Genomic DNA, 20,806 nt, shown 5'->3' on the forward strand with positions numbered 1-20,806 from the left:
GAGCTGTGACACCGGGAGTTGCAAAGAACATTGTCTTTTTTGACGTTCTACCAATCAGCGCGCAAGATGCATTCCGTTCTACGCCAGTTGACAATTTGACCGCTCTACATCGCTCTCGATCTTACAAAAAGACTGACCAATCAGGGAGAGCTTTCGGACAGTTGACAATTTGACAATTTCTCATCGATAGATTATAATATAGCGAAAAATAATGCGTTAAATTGCAATCAGGTGTTACGGTTTACAATAATTCGACAGTTTACAATCTCTCGAGATAGATTGTAATCTAACGATGTTTGTAATCTTACGGTGACATATATATTACAAAGTTTTCAGTTCTAATGATCTTCTTAACTTTAAAATTCCTGTTTTTAATATACTTATCTTTGATAAAAATGGCTGCCAAGATAGAGCGCAGCCAATATCATATACAATCGTTATTGTAGCATAATATTAGGAGCATTGTTAAATGTTTTCTACTTTAGCTAGAAGCAAATTTTCAGGCTAAATTGAAGTTTGTACTACTTACGCTAATATGTTTTTTGTATTTAATATGTTACAAACGGTATTCAGAGAATTGTATAGTGTTCTTTTCCATGAAAAAATCTTTTACTTTGCCAAAATTTCGTCTTAGTAGGCAAATTATACAATTCCTGAAAGTACGTCTATTATTGCTCATAATTCGCCCTCTAGGATCTAACTTCTTAGGAAATGCCTTTTTTTCTTTATTAAAGTCCGAAAATGTATGTTAAGACCCGCAAATTGTAATAAAATATATCTGTAATTATTTTACTCAGCATGTACAATGAATTATTCAAACGAATTTTTTAAATCAAATATCAACAATCATTAATTTTAATATTTTGACAGCGTTTTTTTAGTATTTTAAGTTAATATTATAATGTTAGATTCTAGTTTAATTTTAGTCTAAAAATACACCAGGTACTTGCAACATTTTTTTCGCAGTTTTTATGACTTTACGTTCATCTCAAGAATACAAAAAGTTTAAGGTGTTAATTAACTTGTAATAGCTTTTTTAAATAAGTTTAAGTATACCTACTAAAATATGACTTGCTTTAGTTTTTACGGTCATTTCCTGAAATAAATCAGCGTTCATACTTAATTAAGTCATCTGTTTATACCTACCTATGAATAATTTTAATTTACCATTAGGTGCCAAACTTAAGTACTTGGTATATTTTTACAAATATTGTATAATTTAAATTACGAACGAAAAATCCAAGCTGCCATGAAAATCGTCATCAGCCAGAATCATTTTTGCCATGAATTTATGTATCTACCTACCCCCATTTCGTAGCCATAATTTTGTATTTAACGAAAATATTTTTCAAGCTTTGCAATAAACATTTACAATACCTATAAAAATCTATGTAACTAATGCTGTATATTAAATACCTAGCTAGTAAACGTTGTTCAAATGATTTCTTCTTTTTTCTTAAGTAGTTTTAATTTTTATGTCCCGAAAAAGAATCTAATATTTGATAATAACGTTTACGAGCCAAGGCTATTATAGTATGTAATATTTTTTATTATATTAAATATAAATTTCAAAGCTAGTGCACAATTTTGTTGGAAATAGTTGATATTTTATAACTAATTAATTCTGTAACAATATAGCACAAGACTGTGTGCTAATTGAAAATAAATAAAATTGACGACGCTAAGTGTGTTTTTACTTCAGCCTTTGTTTTAGCCAACATCATTGGGTCGGCAGTAAAGCCGTACCTAAAAATCGTAAAATATCCAGACGAATTAGTCGCAGTCTACATTTTCATTGGTAAGAATATTCTAAATCCAGTTTTGAACTACCGGGTGATATACCTTTAGTGGGATCCTAATTAGAGGCAGTCAGGTGGTTTGAGAAAACAACAGAAACCTGCAGCTCTCTAGATAAGAAGAATGATCCAAAATCTATGTGATACATTTTCTATTTCACATAATTCGAGATAAAAAATATGGTATTTCTCAGTTCATTTGTAGTTACATACCTATTTAATCTCCGAATCAGGATCCCAATATTTTTAGTCTATGCACATTATGCCTCTATGGTGTCACACGTCAGTGTCATGTTTCGCTGTCAAGTGTCATTGATGTCATCAAAAAATTGTAAACACTGCTTGGCTACTTGAAACCGGAGTTAATTAATATATATTATTCTGAAATACAATATAAAACAATGGATGCAAAAGATGTGTGTGTTGAAATAGAGAACGATGAATTTTATAGTAAGTTTCTAGATGAGTCCGTTAAACCCGTACTCAATGAAAATCAATCGGTTACTGAACAAGTGAATAGACTCACGCAGGGGATTGAAAAACTAAGCAAAAGCTTGGAGAAACAAGTCCTAGCTAAACACAATGATCTTCTTACACAAGCCAGTCATATATCCGACTTGGAAGTGACTTTAGAGTCTGTGCAAGCTCAAGTACAGAGTCTGTTACGCGGCGCTGAGAATCTGAAAAATCGAGTGCACACACCGTATTACGCCCTCGAGAACCAAACAATGATGCTTGAAAGAGTTCAAACTACATGCAATTTGATGCGACATTCGTCAAAAATCTTAAATCTGTGGCATAAACTGCAGAGCATCAAAGACAACCCATCTAAAGAGGCCATCATACTCTTTGAACTGAATGAGCTGATCAGTGACTACGATTTCGAAGGGATAGATCTCCTTGACGAGGTCCTTAAGTCTGTACAACTGAGGAGAACAGAGTTATTAACAAATGCCACGGAGCTATTGCAGTCAAGTCTACTAAGTGGTGACAAAACCAAACTATTACAATGCTTTAAAGTATTCCACAACCTGCAATGCACAGAGGAACAGATAAAAAAATCTGTTAGCAGCATACTGAGTGATTTAAAAAAAGAAATAACAACAGCTTTGAATGTCCAAATGGTTTCAATTGAAGTGAAGAAATCTAGCTCGGGGAGAATCGCTCCAGGCAAGGCGAATATCATGAGCGCTCAGGACTTTAAAAAAAAACTTTGGGACAACATTGAACAACTCTTCAAAGTTGACATTTATAACAGCTGCACTAAAGTCATAATGCTTCAGAATGTTGTCAATGAGTTACATGCAATTGGGAATTTCAGGAACATAGCTAAAAACTTTTGGGCTGATTTGTCTTTAGTCTTCAGCAATGAGCTTGAAAAGAGTCCACTAACCGTCAATCAATCCATAGAGATTGACTTTCCCAGATTGCTTAAAAGTTTCAATGACTTGCTTTCTAGACTAAAATGTAAGGACCTAGAGATGAACCGCTCATGTCTCACAAAATGGGAGAATTCCTTTTTATCAAAATCCTTGGGAAAATTGCTGGAGCCTGTTAGAAGTATGTGGCATTTGTCCCAGGTACCAAACATGGATCAGATAGACAATGCTATTAGAGTTATTGCTGAAGCACTCAGCATCTCACTTGGTGACAAACAGTTGAGCATCAGCCTAGCCAACAGTGTGGCTAAATCTATCAAACAGATGACTGTGGAGGCAGAGCAGAGATTATCTATGGACAGTGATGTGGCACAGATAATAGAGCCACCTACAAGCTCACAGCAAAAGAATGCTGACCTCTGCAACTCCTTGTATTATTTCTCATCACAAATAAAAAGAGTTCTTATAAACATGAACTCAATGCTGCCCCAAGAAAGTATACAAATTGTTCAGAATAGCTTGAAAGACATTTCCAGCATGCCTATTCTGCAATTATTTGCTGAATCAATCAAGAATTCCTTGTTCATAATTTTGATGACAATGCATGATGAGCCTGACTTGATCAGGGCTGATGACCCAGCTGGCAAGAATCTATCATGTTCCCCATACATGAAGGAGCTTCAACAATTTGTGTCCCGATGCAAGGACATTTACTTATCTATGTTCAGTGAAAAGTCTGCCCTTAATGAGTGTTGTACAAACATAGCTAGAGCTTGCATTGAGAGATTTACTCAGCATATTTGTAATGTAAGACCACTGAGTAAGTTTGGCAGAGCTAAGTTGCAGATAGATTGCAAACATTTGGAAGTTGCTTTGTCACCTTTGGTCAATGATATGACAGAGTTGGGAGACCACTATAGGCAGTTGAAGGCATTGCATCTTTTGCTGGAGAAGACTCCTCAAGAGATAGCCAAGAGTCAGAGTGAAGGTGCTTGCTTACCATACTCATTGGTAATGATGTTCTTGTTCTCCCATGGTGGTCACCAACTCTTAGCTCCACATACCTGTGCTGGCTGGAATGTTCAAAAGCTGATGCAGTGGCTGGACTCTCATAGGAATGAGAGGGATCGGCTGGAGTTTGTTGCCGGGGCTTTGCAAAGATATCAGAACCATGTGAGACAGAACCAAATCGCGACTTACGATGAAGTGTATCCTGTGTTGATACAATTGTTGGAGGATGGAAGAAAGTCCTTGAAGAAGTAGACTAGAGAGAAAACGTTGGAGCTATCTTCGTAGTGTATTATAATTTTATTTGAATTCAATAAGTAAATAAGCCTATGCTATCCTATAATGTATATTTTATGTTTATCAGACCATGCAATTATTTTAATGTTTAAATGAAACAAATGTTCAAATTGAGTTATTTATTGAAAATAAACTTGTTTAAAACAGAACAGTGTCTTCTCCCTTCATCTTCTACAAGCAAGTATTGTTGGTGATGTTGCCGACTTCGATCTGGCGCGGGAAGTTAATTGACTTTACTCCTTTTCTCTTCATCTTTCTAGAAAATGAGCAGTCAGATAATAATCTTACAAAAGGGGAGTGCTAAATTAAATTCATGCTAGAGTGCAATACTAAAAATGGAACCCAGGCAACAATGAAAGAATAAACTAGCTTAGTTCTGATGTCTTAGAATCAATTGAAAAAATGGTATGGGAACTTAGGATACCTCATGAAATAAACTGAAACATTATGATGAAAGAAAAAATAATGTTTATGCAACATAAGGGCTAAGACGAAGTTTCAATGGCAAAAGTGTGGACGCTATATCAATATGTCACAAAAACGTTTTGCATCAAAACTTCGTCTAAAAACAAACTACAAGAATTAAAAAAAAAGAAAATATTTATTCAATACAACAACATACTTAAACAGCTATCTTTCAACAACCAGCAGCATACACGCATCTACATAGCAACAACTATCTATATTTATATAATTTATATGTACTTATTGTAAACAAATGCATAGACTTAAGAATAATTGGACAGGTGAACACATACAATTGGTTTCATTTGTGGTAAATAATTTGTCTTTTGGAAAAATACATTCAATGTATGAATCTGATTTTATGCAAATTTTAGGTTATTTTGAAAGTCTTTGAAGACTAAAGATTGCATAAAATCAACAAATGTAGCACAATTACAGCACTACAATAATCAACGAAAGCTTTAAATGATGTGAGTGAAAATAATAATTCAACAATTGATGGAAAATACTGGAACAACTTTATAAAAAAGTTGTGCAAAAGTACCTGTAATTAAATTGACACTTTCTGCTTAATATATAAATCATTTTATACATAAAGTACATCTGTCTTATTAAAAATTTACACCAAAAAAATATTCCACCAATTCAATCCAAAGTCTACCAAAATTAAGACTATCTACTGGCGATCTACATTGACCCTTATCCACAGAGGCATGAAAGATGAGCGGAGATGCCACAAGGCAGGTAGGTCATGCGCCTTGTAGGTCAAATACCGTACATTAGGCGTAACCAAATTATTTATATTAGTAACTAACTAATAACCAACGCAGGTTTTTGGTATCTTGACACATCCATAAACATATAGGTACTGATTCATTAGTCCTTTTGTTTAAAGAAAATGCGGAGTTAATAACGTTCCTCGTCCCCCGAACACCCGCATTTTGACGCGCTACTTAGGACAGTTAGCGTTATGACATCTCCACTATCATTTTATTCTCCATGGTTCTAAGATAATGTGTAGCTAAACCTGTTGTTCGAAGGCGACTTTGAGCACGTCCTCGATATGGCTGACGAAGTGGATGTCGACCTTGTCTCGGATGAAGGAGGGCAGATCGTCGTAGTCGCGTCTGTTCTCTTCCGGGAGAATTACGCAGCTCACGCCCGCGCGTTTTGCCTGGAAATTAGAATATACAGTAAATTTGGTTATCCTCCTTTGGGAAGGAAACAAAATTAAAATATTAAAAAAGGTTATCAAAATAACTGAGTAATTATTGATGGTAGGTACATTACAATGTAATTAGTATTTTACATAAGTTAGAATTTGCGCTGTTTAAATCCTATTGTGTCTGGGATACTTATAACTTTTTGATATTGAATAACCGTCATTAACATTATGTCATGATAGCCATGCAACACCATGTTGGCTTGAGGGGGTCAGGTATACAGTTGTTCCACATAAAACAAAGCCATTTGTTGGGCAAAAAAAAATTTGTGCAGAAAAGATATTAAAGTACATAGTACGCTGCATCACGTAACACTGAAAGCTTGTACTAGAATATCTTCCCCCGTCATGGCGATCGTGGCGCCCACTGACGGATCGTCTTTAGGAGTCGCAACTTCAGGAACATGTTAGTACATGCGGCTAGAGGGATACTGATGAATAAAAGACACTAACCGCAATAATCTTCTCCTTAATCCCCCCCACGGGCAGCACTCTCCCCGTGAGCGAGATCTCCCCGGTCATGGCGAGGTCGTGGCGCACGGCGCGGCGCAGCGCGAGCGACGCCAGCGCCGTCGCGATGGTGGCGCCCGCTGACGGACCGTCCTTGGGAGTCGCACCTTCAGGCACGTGCAGGTGGATGTGGCTAGAGGGAGAATAGTGATGTTAGATGTTGTTCATCGTTTGTCCCACCTTATCATGACGAATTCTGCCGTGTTTCGGAAGACACTATAGATTGACAGGCAATCTAATAGATTGATAAGTCCCGGCTATCATTTGATGGATTATGGAAAGTCATATCGGATAACCAGAAAGCCTGACTTAAATAAAGATAGAAATAGAACAAACAAAATATGGAATGATTACCTGAAAGAGGACATGAACATTTACCGTCTTACCACAAAAACTTTTAAACGTCAGTTTAAGACTTGTCTACACAAATGTCCGACTATGACGTTGACATATGGTTCATTTTGCAGCCACAATTTTTTTAGACAAGTGTAAAACAGACGTTTAAGTTTTTGTAGTAAGGCCAATTTTATTTTATTATGACAACTAGCCGTTTTCCCGCGGTTTCACCCGCATCCCGTCAGTCCCGTGGTAACTACTGCCCGTACCGGGATAAAATATAGCCTATGTTACTTGTGGATAATGTAGCTTTCGAATGGTGAAAGAATTTTTAAAAACGGTCCAGTAGTTTTTGAGCCTATTCATAACAAACCAAACAAACAAACAAAGTTTTCCTCTTTATAATATTAGTATAGATTTGTTATTGAGCGATCTGCGATAGTACGCACATGCCGCATAATAAAGATTATTTTTATTTGTAGATTCACCCCAGGAAGGGAAACGCATAGATGTAATATAATAAACAAGATTGCGCACGCTCGAAATATATATTTACGAAAATGAACTCTATTCCAACGCAATAAGGTACTAAATTTGTTGCATAATACACAGAGGCAAATCCGAGCCGAGAGGGATAGTCAGAACGGAGGCCGTTTGTCTCTTTCTAACACCTTGCCAGCATAAAAAAATGTTGTGATCAACAGTTTTGTCTTCCCAAAAAAACAATTGAATCACATATATTTTTATCTTATTTTAACAATTGTAAGTCAACAAATTAATAAAAATCGCATTAATTTATTATACGAATAAATTATTTATACAAATTATTATTCTTAAAACATAAACAACATAAATTTTTATTTTGTTTTTTTTTTTTTTTTTTTCTAGCGGTAACCCTGAACATTCTTGGCGCGTAATCAGCATTTAAAATTTTGTTTATATTTTTTGTATTAAATCAATTTAAACTATTTAAATGGTGAAAAGTGTTACGTTTATAGTTGTAAAAGTGAATCCTATGGTGGTTGCAATATATCGTTCCACAGGTTAGCTAATAATAACATTTTCGTAAACCAAACAACTAGGGTGCCCATGAATTCTTGTAATGAGTGAAAATATGGGTGATGGATTTTAAAACTGTTGTACTATTGTTATAGCTTCCCAAAAAATGAAGAAAGGCAACATAAATGGCTCAGCCGTCTATATATGAAGTAGAAATACAAAAAAAAACAGTCTTCACTTCGAATCTTCCTGCTTTTATACTGCTAATTCCCGCTAATTATTAAAAGCCTTTATAATTATCTTAAGGTCACAAACTGCGTAAGTTAAAACTTCAATACCAATCTGCGTTTAATAATCTTAGCAAATTCGGATTTGTCTCACATACCTTAATCTCATAGTCACCCTATTAGAAAGGGACAGACAGCCTCCGTACTAACTGTTTCACTCGGCTCGTTTTTTGGGTTTATATGCGCAGTCCTGTTTACTAATATTATGTCTATGGGGAAACGCCCGCCACGTCGCTTCTTTCCCTGGTGTGAAGCGGTTACAGTTTGCTGAATAGTTTCCATTTCCATAGATTTTCAAGTTATAATGTGGGCCGATCCCGGCGGCACTGCAATGCCGGGCCGACCCGTGACCGGAGTGGAGCGAGCCCCGAACATCCCGTCAGTTTACAAAAATCAGATTAATATACTGGTCCCTCAGTGAGGGAACTTTCAGATATTAAGCTGAAAAGAACAGATACTACACTTTGATCTTAGCCAAAAGGCCGAGAAGCGATACCGAACTAAAGTACCGAGCGAGGGTCGTTCAATCGCGGAGAATCTTAACACCGCGATACAGAAATGAGCGTGAATTGTACAGCGCCATCTATCGAGCTTGATAGTAAACTTCACTCGTCACTTCTGTGAAGGGTGCCGTTATATCTTTGTGATAAATGGTTTTCTCCTTCTATATTCCACTCACCTAGTATTCAGGAACTTATTCTCCGGGTAGTACTGCGTCATGTAATTCCTGGCGACAGTCAGCGCTATGCGGGCTGACTCCTTCATCACGTCGCCCAAGTGTCCTGTAAGCTCCATGGAACCGAACGGCGACTTGTCGTCGGTAGCTGTGTTGCGGAGTGCTGTCTCTATGAATAAACTGCTGCCACCTGTGGAAAATATTGCAGTAGTTGAGTTATTTTTATCGGGTAAATGTAGGTTTTGCAATGACATCCTAAACTGATACACACAATAAAATTACACAATTTTTATCATATGTACTCCCCCTGTGTAGTTTCTTATGTAATCCCATTATGTACTCCCCTTAAAAACTTCCATGTGTACTCCCCTCATGTTCTCCCCTTTTGTACTTCCTTATGTACTCCCCTTGTGTAATCCCTTAATCTTATGCGTAACCAGTGCGTAACTAATGTGAGTGCACTGTGAGGTCCCTCAAATAATATGAATTGTTGGTACATAGCCCTACATTGAACACAAACTCACCCATGGCAGTCCATGCTAGCCCCATGACGACGCCGGGCGGCGTGACGTCGTACATGCGCTCGTGCTTGAAGCTGGGCTTGCCCACCAGCTCCGACAAGTTCGCCTCCGTCACTGTCATCGCTTCCGTCTCCTGTTTTACTATTTTGTACGCGACTTTACGGGCTATCTGTGAATAAAATAGGCGGAGGGAGGTGGGAAATTAGTTAATTCCACTATTCAAACATGAGAAATTTACAAAAGACATCATTACATCCACGTCCTGGGGAAACTTAACACAATACATTTGGTTCAGTAGCTTCAAAACTCTAGGTTATGTACAAACTAACTTTTACCCCCCTTACTTACTTATAAAAATCTCTAATCACCTTCTAAGCAACATTTTCACTAATCACTACTTAAAATCTTAAGTAGTGATTAAATGTTAGTTAAAACATGCTTAAGCAACATTTATAAGTAAGAATTTTCTTAAACAGCCCTTAAGTATTACTTATTATTTAATTCAGGTTTATAAGTAAGTCTTTTAATCACCTTACGAAATTAATTCTGCGAAAAATGTTCTTTTGCAATTTGAAGTAGCTAAATGAGACCACAAAAAAACCTACAACAGGAACTAGACAAAAATATTCTGTAGAAAACATTGATCAATACAGACTAGCCATTTTACACCAATCAAATTCAACCCTATTCCCTCACAATAAAGTCTAAAATAAAATCACATACCTTTTCAATATGTTTCTGCAGATTCCTCACCCCACTCTCTCGGCAGTAAGACTTGATCAGTGTATGTAGTGAGTCGGCAGTTAAATCTAATTGTTGTTCTGTGAGGCCGCAGTTCTTGCGGGCGGTGGGAACTAGGTACTGTTGGGCTATCGCTAGTTTCTCTTCTGCTACGTAACCTGGGTAAAAAGAGTAGAAATTGAGGTAAAGAAATGATGACTTAATAATAAAACCGCACATTTAGAACTCTTCTTGAGGCCTAATTTAAAGATACTTATTAAAAAGCAGCTTTAAAAATCTCAAAAAAAATTGGTTGTTTTACCTACGAATCAAAAGATTTTTCGAATGAAATCAGGTCAACAAGCTAGCTGTAATCTTGACAATGAACAAAGAGAATTGCAATTTGGACATATTTATACGACAACAAAAAAACATACTAACCCCCGAATTGAAAACCTACTTTTTGGGAAGTCGGTTAACCCGTTATATATCGGAGTGCAAATATACGCGAGACACAGTTGATTTTCTACAGTTTTATAATTAGCGTCATACAAGGAGTTAAAACCAATACTGCTTTACACAATTGACATAAAAACTCTTTTAATAAATACCAGATTCAATAACCAAAATTCCCACTTACCCGACATATCAATGAGTTCCATCCTATCTCTCAACGGCTCAGGTATATGTTCCACCACGTTCGCAGTACAAATGAACAGGACTTTGGACAGGTCTACCGGTACATCCAAGTAGTGGTCCAGGAAGTTCGCGTTCTGTTCAGGGTCGAGGAGTTCTAGGAGAGCTGATGATGGATCGCCGTGGACACCCCTACGATAACAAAAAAAAATGTAAAAGTAACAGTTTGTTTGTCGCACTTTTATGCCAAAATTTGTGAACCAAATCTGGTTTAAAGAGGATCTGGATTACTGAATAAACAGATGTCGGAATTAGTTCCGGGTCATTTAGGTATTTACTATAAAATACAAATAAAAATAAGTCGTAGATGAATATATTGATATTAACATGGATCTTCCCGGAATTATCAATGGATAATCGCTTCTAAGCAACATGTTAACATTTCACTCCAAAATCAAAGTTTCATCAAGTTGACACCAAAGTTTTTATCTTCAACCATTTTTTATTATTTAGCCGTTTACCAGGGAAGTGTAGTCTCGCAAATTCTAAATAGCGACAAAACCTTAGTCAAACCATAGAGGTCAGTGGTCAAACCTCATATTCAGGACTTACAATAACATCTGCAGGACATTGAAAATAATTAAATGTTATTTACTTACTTGCCAATCTTATCGACCTCATCAATCAATACTAAAGGGTTTTCCGTGCCAGTTTTCTTCAAACACTGTACGAGTTTCCCCGGCATGGCGCCGACGTACGTCCGTCTGTGTCCCTTGATCTCCGCAACGTCCGTCATACCGCCGACTGAGAATCTGAAGTATTGGCGGTTTAACGCCCGCGCTATTGAACGAGCTGAAATGGGAGGTAAGGTTAGTGGGATAAGGTTCAATTTTGTGTTGATGGTGGTTTTTGGGTTGTGTGGTCATAGTTATAATTTTTAAGACTCATGTAGATTCATGTGAAAAAAAATTGCGACATATCGACAAGACCTAGTGAATTTTACAGAATCAGAATAATTTTTTATTCAAAATATAGACCATTTTTAGAAACATTAAATAACAAAAACATTTCACTCACACACCATTGAATACGATTTAGAACTTTAGATAGTTATCAACTTTTTGATAAACAAATACAAGTCGTCAATGCGACCTTTTGTTATCTTTCGAAGTCAAAGTCAAAGCTCTTTATTCTGATCGATTCAAACCTTTTACATAAGTATCAAACTGTATATAAAAACTCACCTATACTTGTTTTCCCGACACCCGGTGGTCCATGGAAGCACAGAATCTTGCCCTGCGTGGATCCCTTCAGCTGTGACACGGCAATGAACTCCAATATCCTCTTCTTAATATCCTCCATGCCATAGTGGTCTTCATCGAGGATGACCTGAGCGTCTTCTAGCTTCAGATTCTCTTCGGAAGTCACCCCCCAGGGGAGGGACGTTAGCCAGTCTAGGTAGCAGCGGGTTACGCTATAAATTAGGGAATAATGTTAGGGATATTAGTTTTTATTTGGTGAGGCATTTGGATTTGGTAGTGAGAGTAAGTTCGGGTATCGTTTTGAGTGTAGTATACGCAATTATAATCATCGGCAAGGATATTGAGCCCTGACCTTCACCTGCGCAGAAACGATTTATTGCCTTTGTGTACAGTGTGCAAAGCGATCCCCACTCTTCCGCCGAGAGCTCAATATCCGTGCCGATAACTATACATATATGTATTTATTTTATATAGAATATTGTACTAAGCTTGTCTGTTTGAGAAGAAACAGGACTTCTTTTTATCAAACGATTCTTGCCAAATTACGTGCCAGAGACATATGGCATGGATGACAATCATAAAGTGGGTGTGTGAAGTGTAAACTACAGATGTAGTTCTTATTAAATTCCCAAAGGATTGAAACAGAATAAAAGCTTTTTTATTACTATGTCAAAGACCAATTTTTAGGAAATTTTGGAAATATAAACCGATTGCAAAAAAATATTTACAAGCAACAACAGTCTCTCGTTCAATATTTTATTTACTTACTTAAACTCGGAACTATGGCTCTCCAAAAAGTTGAGCTTGTTAAGTTCTTCGTCGATAACTGTCTGCACAGCTTGAGGCACTGTCTTGTCAGCTAAGCGCTCCTTGAACTTGTCGCCGATAGCATCCTTGTCGTCTTTCTCTAGACCTAACTCTTTTTTTATCACCTGAGAGTAAATAAATGGAGGTTACCATCAAATTACTACGGTTAAGAGATAATTTATTTTGTAAAAACACCACAAAAAAAAGGATTGCAACATAAGCTGTGAAAATAAGTAATAGTCAGACCAAGCTAGACAAGTTTTACCTAGGAAGTTAAATATGAAGATACAGTAAGTTGAATGAACAAATTTTTTCTTGAAGAATATCGAAACTTAGGACATCATCTACGTAGTCACGCCGATATGTATTTTTATGTACGTGAATACCTGTATGTATTAATATTTTATTCTTAAAAAACTTTCGAATTTGTAACCACCATAATACAATACTACCAATATCCTCAACTTCTACCATCATATCAGGCATTTATTTATTTATTTATTTATTTAAAATACTTTTTGCACATTGTACAACGGCGGACTTAACGCCTTAGGCGTTCTCTGCCAGTCTACCTTAGGGTGGTGGTGAAATAGAAGTGGTAGGTGCAACACAATTTGAGCATCAGTGGAAGATAATAAAAATATATATTTATATATATATATATATATATAACTATATATATGTATATATAACTATATATATATATAACTATATATATGTACAACTGTATCCAGGAGAATGTAGGAGAAGATGGTAAGAAAAATGAACTACTGTAATGATTCGGCCAACTTGCCATGGATGTGATTTCGCAGTTTCATTTTAAAAGTGTGTCGACTATTTACCATCCTGACCTCCAGAGGTAGCTCATTCCAGAGAAGAATAGATTTCACAAAGAAGGAAGAGTGAATAATGTCTGAACGGTGAGCAGGGCAGTGAAGAAGACGATTATTAGAGGAGCGGAGATTTTTGTTATGCTGAGAACACACATACTGAAAGTGAGAGGTTAAATAGGAAGGTGAAGACGGGGTATAAAGTATAGAAAAAAGAGTAGTTAATGCCCTCATCACACGTCGTTGTCTTATCGGTAGCCATTTAAGTTGCGCTCGATACGCTGACACATGATCGTACTTGCGAAGATTAAAAACGAATCGAATGCAATTGTTGAGAAGCCGGTCGAGTTTATTGAGCAGATCTGCATTCAGGTCATAGTAGCAAACATCACCATAGTCGATTATAGGAAAGATTAAGGTTTGCATAAGCATTGCTTTTACATGGAACGGGAGCAAGTTTTTGAAGCGATAAAGAAACCGCAGTGTACTAGTGATTTTTTGGCTGACAGCTGCAACTTGTGCTTGCCAATTGAGTGAAGAGTCAAGATGAAGGCCCAAATTCTTCACTGAGCAGCTGAACGGTATATTTATCCCGTCAAATACCAAAGTTGGTAACCCAAGTGCGTCTACTTTACCTAAATTTCTTGAGCTACCAATGATTTTGGGATGTTTGGGGTATAACATGTTGGCGGTAAGACGGGAGTGTGACCAGATAGGAACTATGCTCAAAATTTGTAAAGGTTTGACAGATGCACCTGATATCCTTAATGAGCTGATTCGACTATACACGCCGAATAATTATCTCCGCAGCAGAAGGCATCGTCTGTTAGACGTGCCTCCGTGTCGAACCGCAGCCCGCGCTACGGCTCCCATACCGCGCGTGTTGAATACGATCAACAAATTCGTTGAAGCCAACCCGGACTGCGATATATTTGAAGATAAATTTGTCCATATAATGAGAGTATGCCTAAAGTTTTGTGAAAACAATTTCTAATTTTATTATTCGTTACTAAGGTGTTTGTTTTTTTTTTTTTTTTACTTTATTTTCATTTTATTTTATTTTTTTAATATTATTTTATACTTTAGTTAACTGTATTTTTTAGTTCTTTTTTTTTTTTTTTTTTTTCTCATTTTAAATTTAAGTTTACGATTTATGTAATTGGCTGCTAAAGCCGTGTAAGTCGAATAAATAAATAAATGATAATAGCTTGGCATTTAACAGGATTGACTGCCACTCCGAACCTGTCAGACCAACTTTTGACTACCTCCAAGTCTTTGTTAATTTTAACAAGCGCAGCTGCCAACTCATTCACTTTTGTGTGACGATACAACTGCAAGTCATCGGCATAGAGATGATATGAACACTGAAGCTCAGGAGTAAGGAAATTTATAAATATGGAGAATAACAGAGGTGAGAGTATGCCGCCTTGAGGAACGCCAGCATTCAAAGAACACCACGCAGATGAATCCTCATCCACCCGAACCGACTGCTGGCGATCATGAAGATAAGAGGAAAACCAGTCTGACGCCTTAGAAGAGACCATAAGATGTGATAGAATAGATAAAAGGATGTCGTGACTGACGGTATTGAACGCATTTGAAAAATCCACGAGTACCAACACTGTGAGATTAGCGTCTTCCATAGCAAATCTAATATCGCCAGTCACTTTGAGGAGGGCAGAAGAAGTGCTGTGGCCCGGCCTAAATCCGGATTGGAAAGGGCTCAGTAGCTCATTGCCGTAGATAAAACGAGCAAATTGCTTATGAGCACAAGCCTCAAGCACTTTGGATAAGAAAGGTAGGATAGAAATCGGACGAAAGTGACTGGGGAGGGTAGGGCTGGAAATTTTGGGAAGAGGACGCACGTAAGCTTTCCGCCAGAGTGAAGGGAAAACTCCAGATTTACTTTTAGAACCATTAAAATTCAATACAAACCTTAAGTTGTTCATGCAATATGTATTTCCGGTGCTGCTGCTTAACTTTCTCCTCTACTTCCTTGCCGATCTTCTGCTGCAGCTTGGAGAGTTCGAACTCTTTCTTCAGTAGAGAGAGAGACATCATCAGACGCTTTGGTATCTGTTGAGGAAGAAATTTTAGTTTGAAATAAATACTGGTCACATTGGCCGCCATTTAATCAAACAGCTATTTGTTTGTTTTTCTGATGGTCACATGTATGAATAGTTTTTTTTTGTCATGGTAACATTGTTAATATTGGGGCAGATTTATGCAATGCTATTGAAGAAAAATCACAAATATGTGAAAACTATTGGCAATGTTAAAAATGCTATGTGCATTTGTTTTATTACTATTTCATACCAGTAAAGTACATACATTATGATACGAAAATTGTTGACCAGTCTATTGATGGACCTTTTGCCTAGGTCCGAAAGGGTTGTCCACCACGCAGAGTGGACAGTATGTATACTCACATCCATCTCCTCCAGCACGGCCTGCAGCTCAGCAGGCTCGGCGCCCGTCAGCGCAGCGCCCAGGTCCGACAGGTACACCGGGTTGTCCACCACGCGCTGTCCTTGTGCCAGCATGTGATGCAAAGACTCCCTGGAATATGGGATAGAACATTCTAGAAACGTGACTTTAAAAGCCAAACATTCAATCAATGGGTGTAATGGAAAAAAAAAAACATTTGATAACCTCTTCCTTTTTTTGAAGTCATTTAAAAACATTGGACAACAGATTGAAACTTTTGAAAATAGTTTTTTTTCTATGCTGAATTTAGGCATGAAGCTGAATGAGGCTGTCTGTGATCTTTCAAATATGATTTAAAACTGCAACTTTCTACTGTGAAATGCACGTAATTATGCATCATGCATATACAATTATTGAAACTGGAGACCTTTGCACGAAATAGCGCCGGCCTCGGCATGCGAGGCTACCTTTGCCGTTCAAGTACATTCAAATAATAATCTGGTATTAATAATACATAGAAACTTATTGGAATCAGTTATTATAATTCAATGCTAAATGGAATAAAAGTATAAATGCGAGTGCTTACAGACTAGCGGATTTTGGCGCGTATTTGGACATTCGAACCAGCAGATGTCAGTTGTTTAAGCATGGTCTTGTCACATGTAGCAACTGAGTGAGTAATTTGCAACTGCGCTGCAAAATAGTATGTATATGGAGTTAGAAAACTGACCTGTACAAAGGATTCAAATTGATAATATCCCTGATGGTCTTAATAACTTCCTGCGTCAAAGCCTTAACCTCTTCCGTCTGCTGAAACTTCTCGTGCACCATATTCTCCACTTTCACCATCATCACTTGGTCCGCAGCGGGTTTCTTCGAGTCTTTGGGAGTAGCAGAGGCAGAGGCAGTGGCAGTGGCATCTCCAGTCTCCGGTTCCTTGCTGGTCTGCTTCCTCGTGTTCCGGTACTTGCGACGGCGTCTCTCCGCATCAGACTCTTCACGGGTAACGTTAAGCTCCATGTTAAATAGTGGAAACTTCAACTTCATTTCTGAAATGATACAGGCATTTCAGAAATGAAGTTGGATGTGTGTGGGTGATGTAATTTGGAAACTCGTCTTTTTAGAATAAATAACTAGGTAATTATACAGGGTGGCCCATCCATAGGCGTCCAAAAGAAAAATTTAGAAGCCCTATGCTATGGGGTATCCGAATCACCCCCATGTATGTTCAGCGATTTTTTGTAGTTTAGGAGCTAGAATTGTTTTAATTTTTTTTTCCGTAATTTTCATTTCAACATTGTTTTTTCTATTTTACCTTTTTTTCCTAACGTTTTTTTTTTGTAATTAATCATCATGATAATAGCTAACACCTGAAAAAAGCAGTTTGGCTAAACATTCTAGAACTTACATAAAATTTTATCTGAAGTTCAAAATTACTGTTGGAGTTCAGTAGCCAAAAATGTAAAGGGCTTAAAAAAAAAATAATGGGTTTCTAAGCAGGTTTCTAATTTATATGGATGGGCCACCCTGTATAGTATTTATTTTCAGGACAGAAATGTGGCATGGTGAAATAAAGTTCTGCTCAATTAAGGTGTACATCATTCCATTATCTTTCAAATGATAAAAGATATTTGCTGAAATATTTGCACCTTAAGGATGAGTTGCACCATTTCACTATAATCAGCTTTGAAATTGCTGTCCTTTGGTAAAATCAGCAATTTGATAGCTGACAAGATAATCTTTATAATGAAATGGAACAAGTCACCATGAAAGTCATCCATCCTAAATCAAATCAAATCAAAACGTTTATTCGCGTTCATGACACACACAAAAACGAATATATATAAAAGTTCACAAAAATAAAACAAAACAAAACAGGAATGAAAACGAAAAAAAGAAGAGAATGGAAAAAGGAAAATATACATCACAATCACGCGAAATGGCCCTCGCTCAGCATATGCAGCGACCCTATGCGAGACAGAGTTGCGGCGCTGGTTTTCAGCGATGGCCAACACTAACATGTGACGTCAATCGGTGTGTAACCTTAACTAAGTATATACATACTAAGTGTGTAATATATATTTATAAAAGGCTCCGAGCCTTTTTCCCAACTATACTGGGGTGGGCTTCGAAGTCACCATAAAAGTATATGCTTAATAACCACCTTAACTGATAGAACTTTCAACTAGCATATACCCAAAACCCTTCAAAAATCCAAAAACTTACCAGCAGGTCCGCTTTCAATTTCATCTTCGATAAACTGTCCTGTAATCTTTATTCTCCTATGTGCCATTACGACAAGCCTTAGTTTATAGTCCATATCCTGCATTTCATGGATCTGAGCGAACACCCCCACTTGGTGCAAGTCATCCAAGTTCGACACAACATCGGACTTCTCATCTTCCTTCTTACGTAGGAATATGCCTATGTACGGCTGGTTCAGTTTCACTTTGCGTCTTATTAAATCTATTAAAGCTGGGTTTGATATCTGAAAATGAGTTGTTACTTTATGGTATAAAATGTACCTTATTATTTAGGAAACAAAAATCAGATATTATGGTAATAATTTTGAATATTTTATGATAAATGAACATCAGTGATTTTTTAAGCTTATACAAATAAGGTAATTTAGTGAATCATACAAAGCATATAATAAAAAGTCTTATTATTCTATACCATTATATTTTATTGCTATACTATCAAGTCATAAAAAGAGCAATCACTCATAACCAGGTTTCAAAACGGATGGCTGCTTATGTACTGCCAAAACGAAAGACATCTACAGCAATATAGGATCACTACACTAAATGATTGTAAGCTACCCTAGAAACGCTACAACTGGAAGAATAGAAGAACTCACCTCAATAAGCTTGATAAACCGCGGGAAGACGGGATTTCTGTTGATAGCGATGACGGGGACCTGTGGCCACACCTCGGGCACGGCCACCGTCGCCGGCAGCTGGCTGCTGAACAGCGGAGTCTCGTCCTTAACCTCCGGTTCCTCCTCAGGAGGATCATTCTTATTCGTCGAGAAATACCTCCCGAAACCTATCTGCTTGCTAGGCACCAAGTAGCTGCCACTATAACTACATATCCGCGCACCCCTAGCACCAGCTACCCCAGAATAACACAACCTTTGCACCGGTTTACTGTGTGATGCAACTTTTGTAACATTGCGAACCACAGACGACTTCAACTGCGGGCTGAGGAAACCGTTCCGCAACAAACTACTTGCAGTATGCATTTTTATTCTCCTGTAACCGATATTAGTGTTTTATATGCCCTGTTCCATTTAACATACAGTAATTCGGCAAAAAAGAAGGTTATTTTTCCAGATTCTTCAAGCAAGATTCGCGAGATTATGAACTGTCAAAATTTTCTAATGACATTTTAGAGCTGCTCTTATTTATGAGGCTAGAGTGGGGATAGACGACAACGGTAGACCACCAGTAGACCAAAAAGACCTGATAACGAAGCAGCCAAGGAAGGAACTGCAGCAGATTTGAGACAACCAAAAGATTTAAAATGAGAATTCATTTAACTTGGAAATGAAAAAGACACCAAGGAAATAGGTAGATGATGATTCGTTTAGAAACGAAACCAAGAAAACATTGTCTGCTATTTGACATAATTATGACGTTGATTGTGGTTTTTAGTGGTGGATAATATATCATATAGCAAAATAGAGCACCGTGCTTTTTTTACATAGCATATAGCAAATGCTATCGTGGCTCACAGTTGTTGCTACTTGCTAAGTTGCTAACTTGCTAATAAAATATCACACGCGTGCTGTCTCTGTCCGTCGCGCGTCACAACTCAAATCATGCATGAATCGCAATCGCAGCAATAGCACAATAGCATAGACTAGCAGAGTAGCAGACACGGCGCGGCGGTGGGCGAGGCGGCCAGTCGTCGCATGCTTTACGTTTGCTATCGGTCGCTCGCGCTAAATAGTTGATTTTTGTGCATACAATCAATGAACTTTTAAATACGCCTATAATTGCTGTTCATAACATACCTAGTTTATTTCATAAAAACACTTACGCCCGAAATTTATATTTACAAATTATTAATTTATAGCGTAAAATCAATTAAAGACAGTCCTAAGCCTGAAAACTACTGAAAAGTATGAAGGAAAGTTCATTGGTTTTTTACTATTCCATTTTATCGTAAGAATTCATAAACGCGATGTAATATTCTTAATTTCTTGTATAACAACTTAGCAAGCAACTACAGCAAACAGTCACTGCGCTTGCTTTATTCGCACCGACTTAGTGAACCTACGCATAAAATAGCATGCTATAAATATAGCAAGTAAAATAGCATGATAAAAATTTATAGTATTTCGCATATAGCAAGTTATTGCCACATAGCAACTTTGAACACCACTAGTGGTTTTGTGGTGACCACAGAGTACATCGGTCGTAACAGTTCGTATAGAAAAACTATGTACGGAGGCTGGTTAAGATATTTAGTTTTGAAAATTAACGAGAGGTGGCGCTTTGTTCAATTTTGTATATTTTTTTTCGTTAGCAACATTATAATGTGGTGTTGCTATCGACTGTTTGTCAGTTCTTTATACGCAAAATACTTACGTCTCTAACTTTGAAATAAGCTTTTTCTTCAGA

General features: G+C 37.2%; 2 protein-coding genes and 1 non-coding gene across 4 annotated transcripts; 1 reads left to right on the forward strand and 2 right to left on the reverse strand.

Moving 5' to 3' along the window:
- Nucleotides 1-2,092: 2,092 nt before the first annotated feature.
- LOC124636790 (conserved oligomeric Golgi complex subunit 5) lies at nucleotides 2,093-4,629 on the forward strand. Its single transcript, XM_047172940.1, has one exon. It carries the CDS (start codon nucleotides 2,198-2,200, stop codon nucleotides 4,436-4,438), a length of 2,241 nt encoding a protein of 746 aa, XP_047028896.1. The 5' UTR covers nucleotides 2,093-2,197; the 3' UTR covers nucleotides 4,439-4,629.
- A 433-nt stretch (nucleotides 4,630-5,062) lies between these two features.
- LOC124636789 (lon protease homolog, mitochondrial) lies at nucleotides 5,063-19,565 on the reverse strand. 2 transcript variants are annotated; one of them, XM_047172939.1, is made up of 14 exons: nucleotides 19,039-19,565; nucleotides 18,405-18,666; nucleotides 16,909-17,173; nucleotides 16,181-16,310; nucleotides 15,687-15,827; nucleotides 12,883-13,046; nucleotides 12,097-12,326; nucleotides 11,512-11,704; nucleotides 10,857-11,044; nucleotides 10,220-10,395; nucleotides 9,500-9,665; nucleotides 8,979-9,165; nucleotides 6,621-6,810; nucleotides 5,063-6,119 (listed from the first exon to the last, which is right to left on the reverse strand). In XM_047172939.1, exons 1-14 carry the CDS (start codon nucleotides 19,420-19,422, stop codon nucleotides 5,967-5,969), a joined length of 2,829 nt encoding a protein of 942 aa, XP_047028895.1. In that variant the 5' UTR covers nucleotides 19,423-19,565; the 3' UTR covers nucleotides 5,063-5,966. The 2 variants fall into 2 exon arrangements, with proteins under 2 accessions (XP_047028895.1, XP_047028894.1); XM_047172938.1 differs by having other exon boundaries at nucleotides 16,909-17,227.
- On the reverse strand, nucleotides 8,601-8,793 carry LOC124637240. Its single transcript, XR_006985204.1, has one exon. It is a non-coding gene; the product is annotated as a U2 spliceosomal RNA (small nuclear RNA).
- Nucleotides 19,566-20,806: the final 1,241 nt, after the last annotated feature.

Source organism: Helicoverpa zea, chromosome 15, assembly GCF_022581195.2.
Source record: "Helicoverpa zea isolate HzStark_Cry1AcR chromosome 15, ilHelZeax1.1, whole genome shotgun sequence".
In the NCBI taxonomy this organism is placed as follows: Eukaryota; Metazoa; Arthropoda; class Insecta; order Lepidoptera; family Noctuidae; genus Helicoverpa; species Helicoverpa zea.

Excerpts from the sequence above, each read along its gene's own strand:
- LOC124636789 (XM_047172938.1), bottom strand. The coding sequence starts at position 19,422 with ATGCATACTGCAAGTAGTTTGTTGCGGAACGGTTTCCTCAGCCCGCAG. Across the intron at positions 17,228-18,404 it reads AATTGAAAGCGGACCTGCTG|AAATGAAGTTGAAGTTTCCA; the intron begins GTAAGTTTTTGG and ends GTATCATTTCAG. Across the intron at positions 6,120-6,620 it reads TTAAGGAGAAGATTATTGCG|GCAAAACGCGCGGGCGTGAG; the intron begins GTTAGTGTCTTT and ends TCTAATTTCCAG.
- LOC124636790 (XM_047172940.1), top strand. The coding sequence starts at position 2,198 with ATGGATGCAAAAGATGTGTGTGTTGAAATAGAGAACGATGAATTTTAT.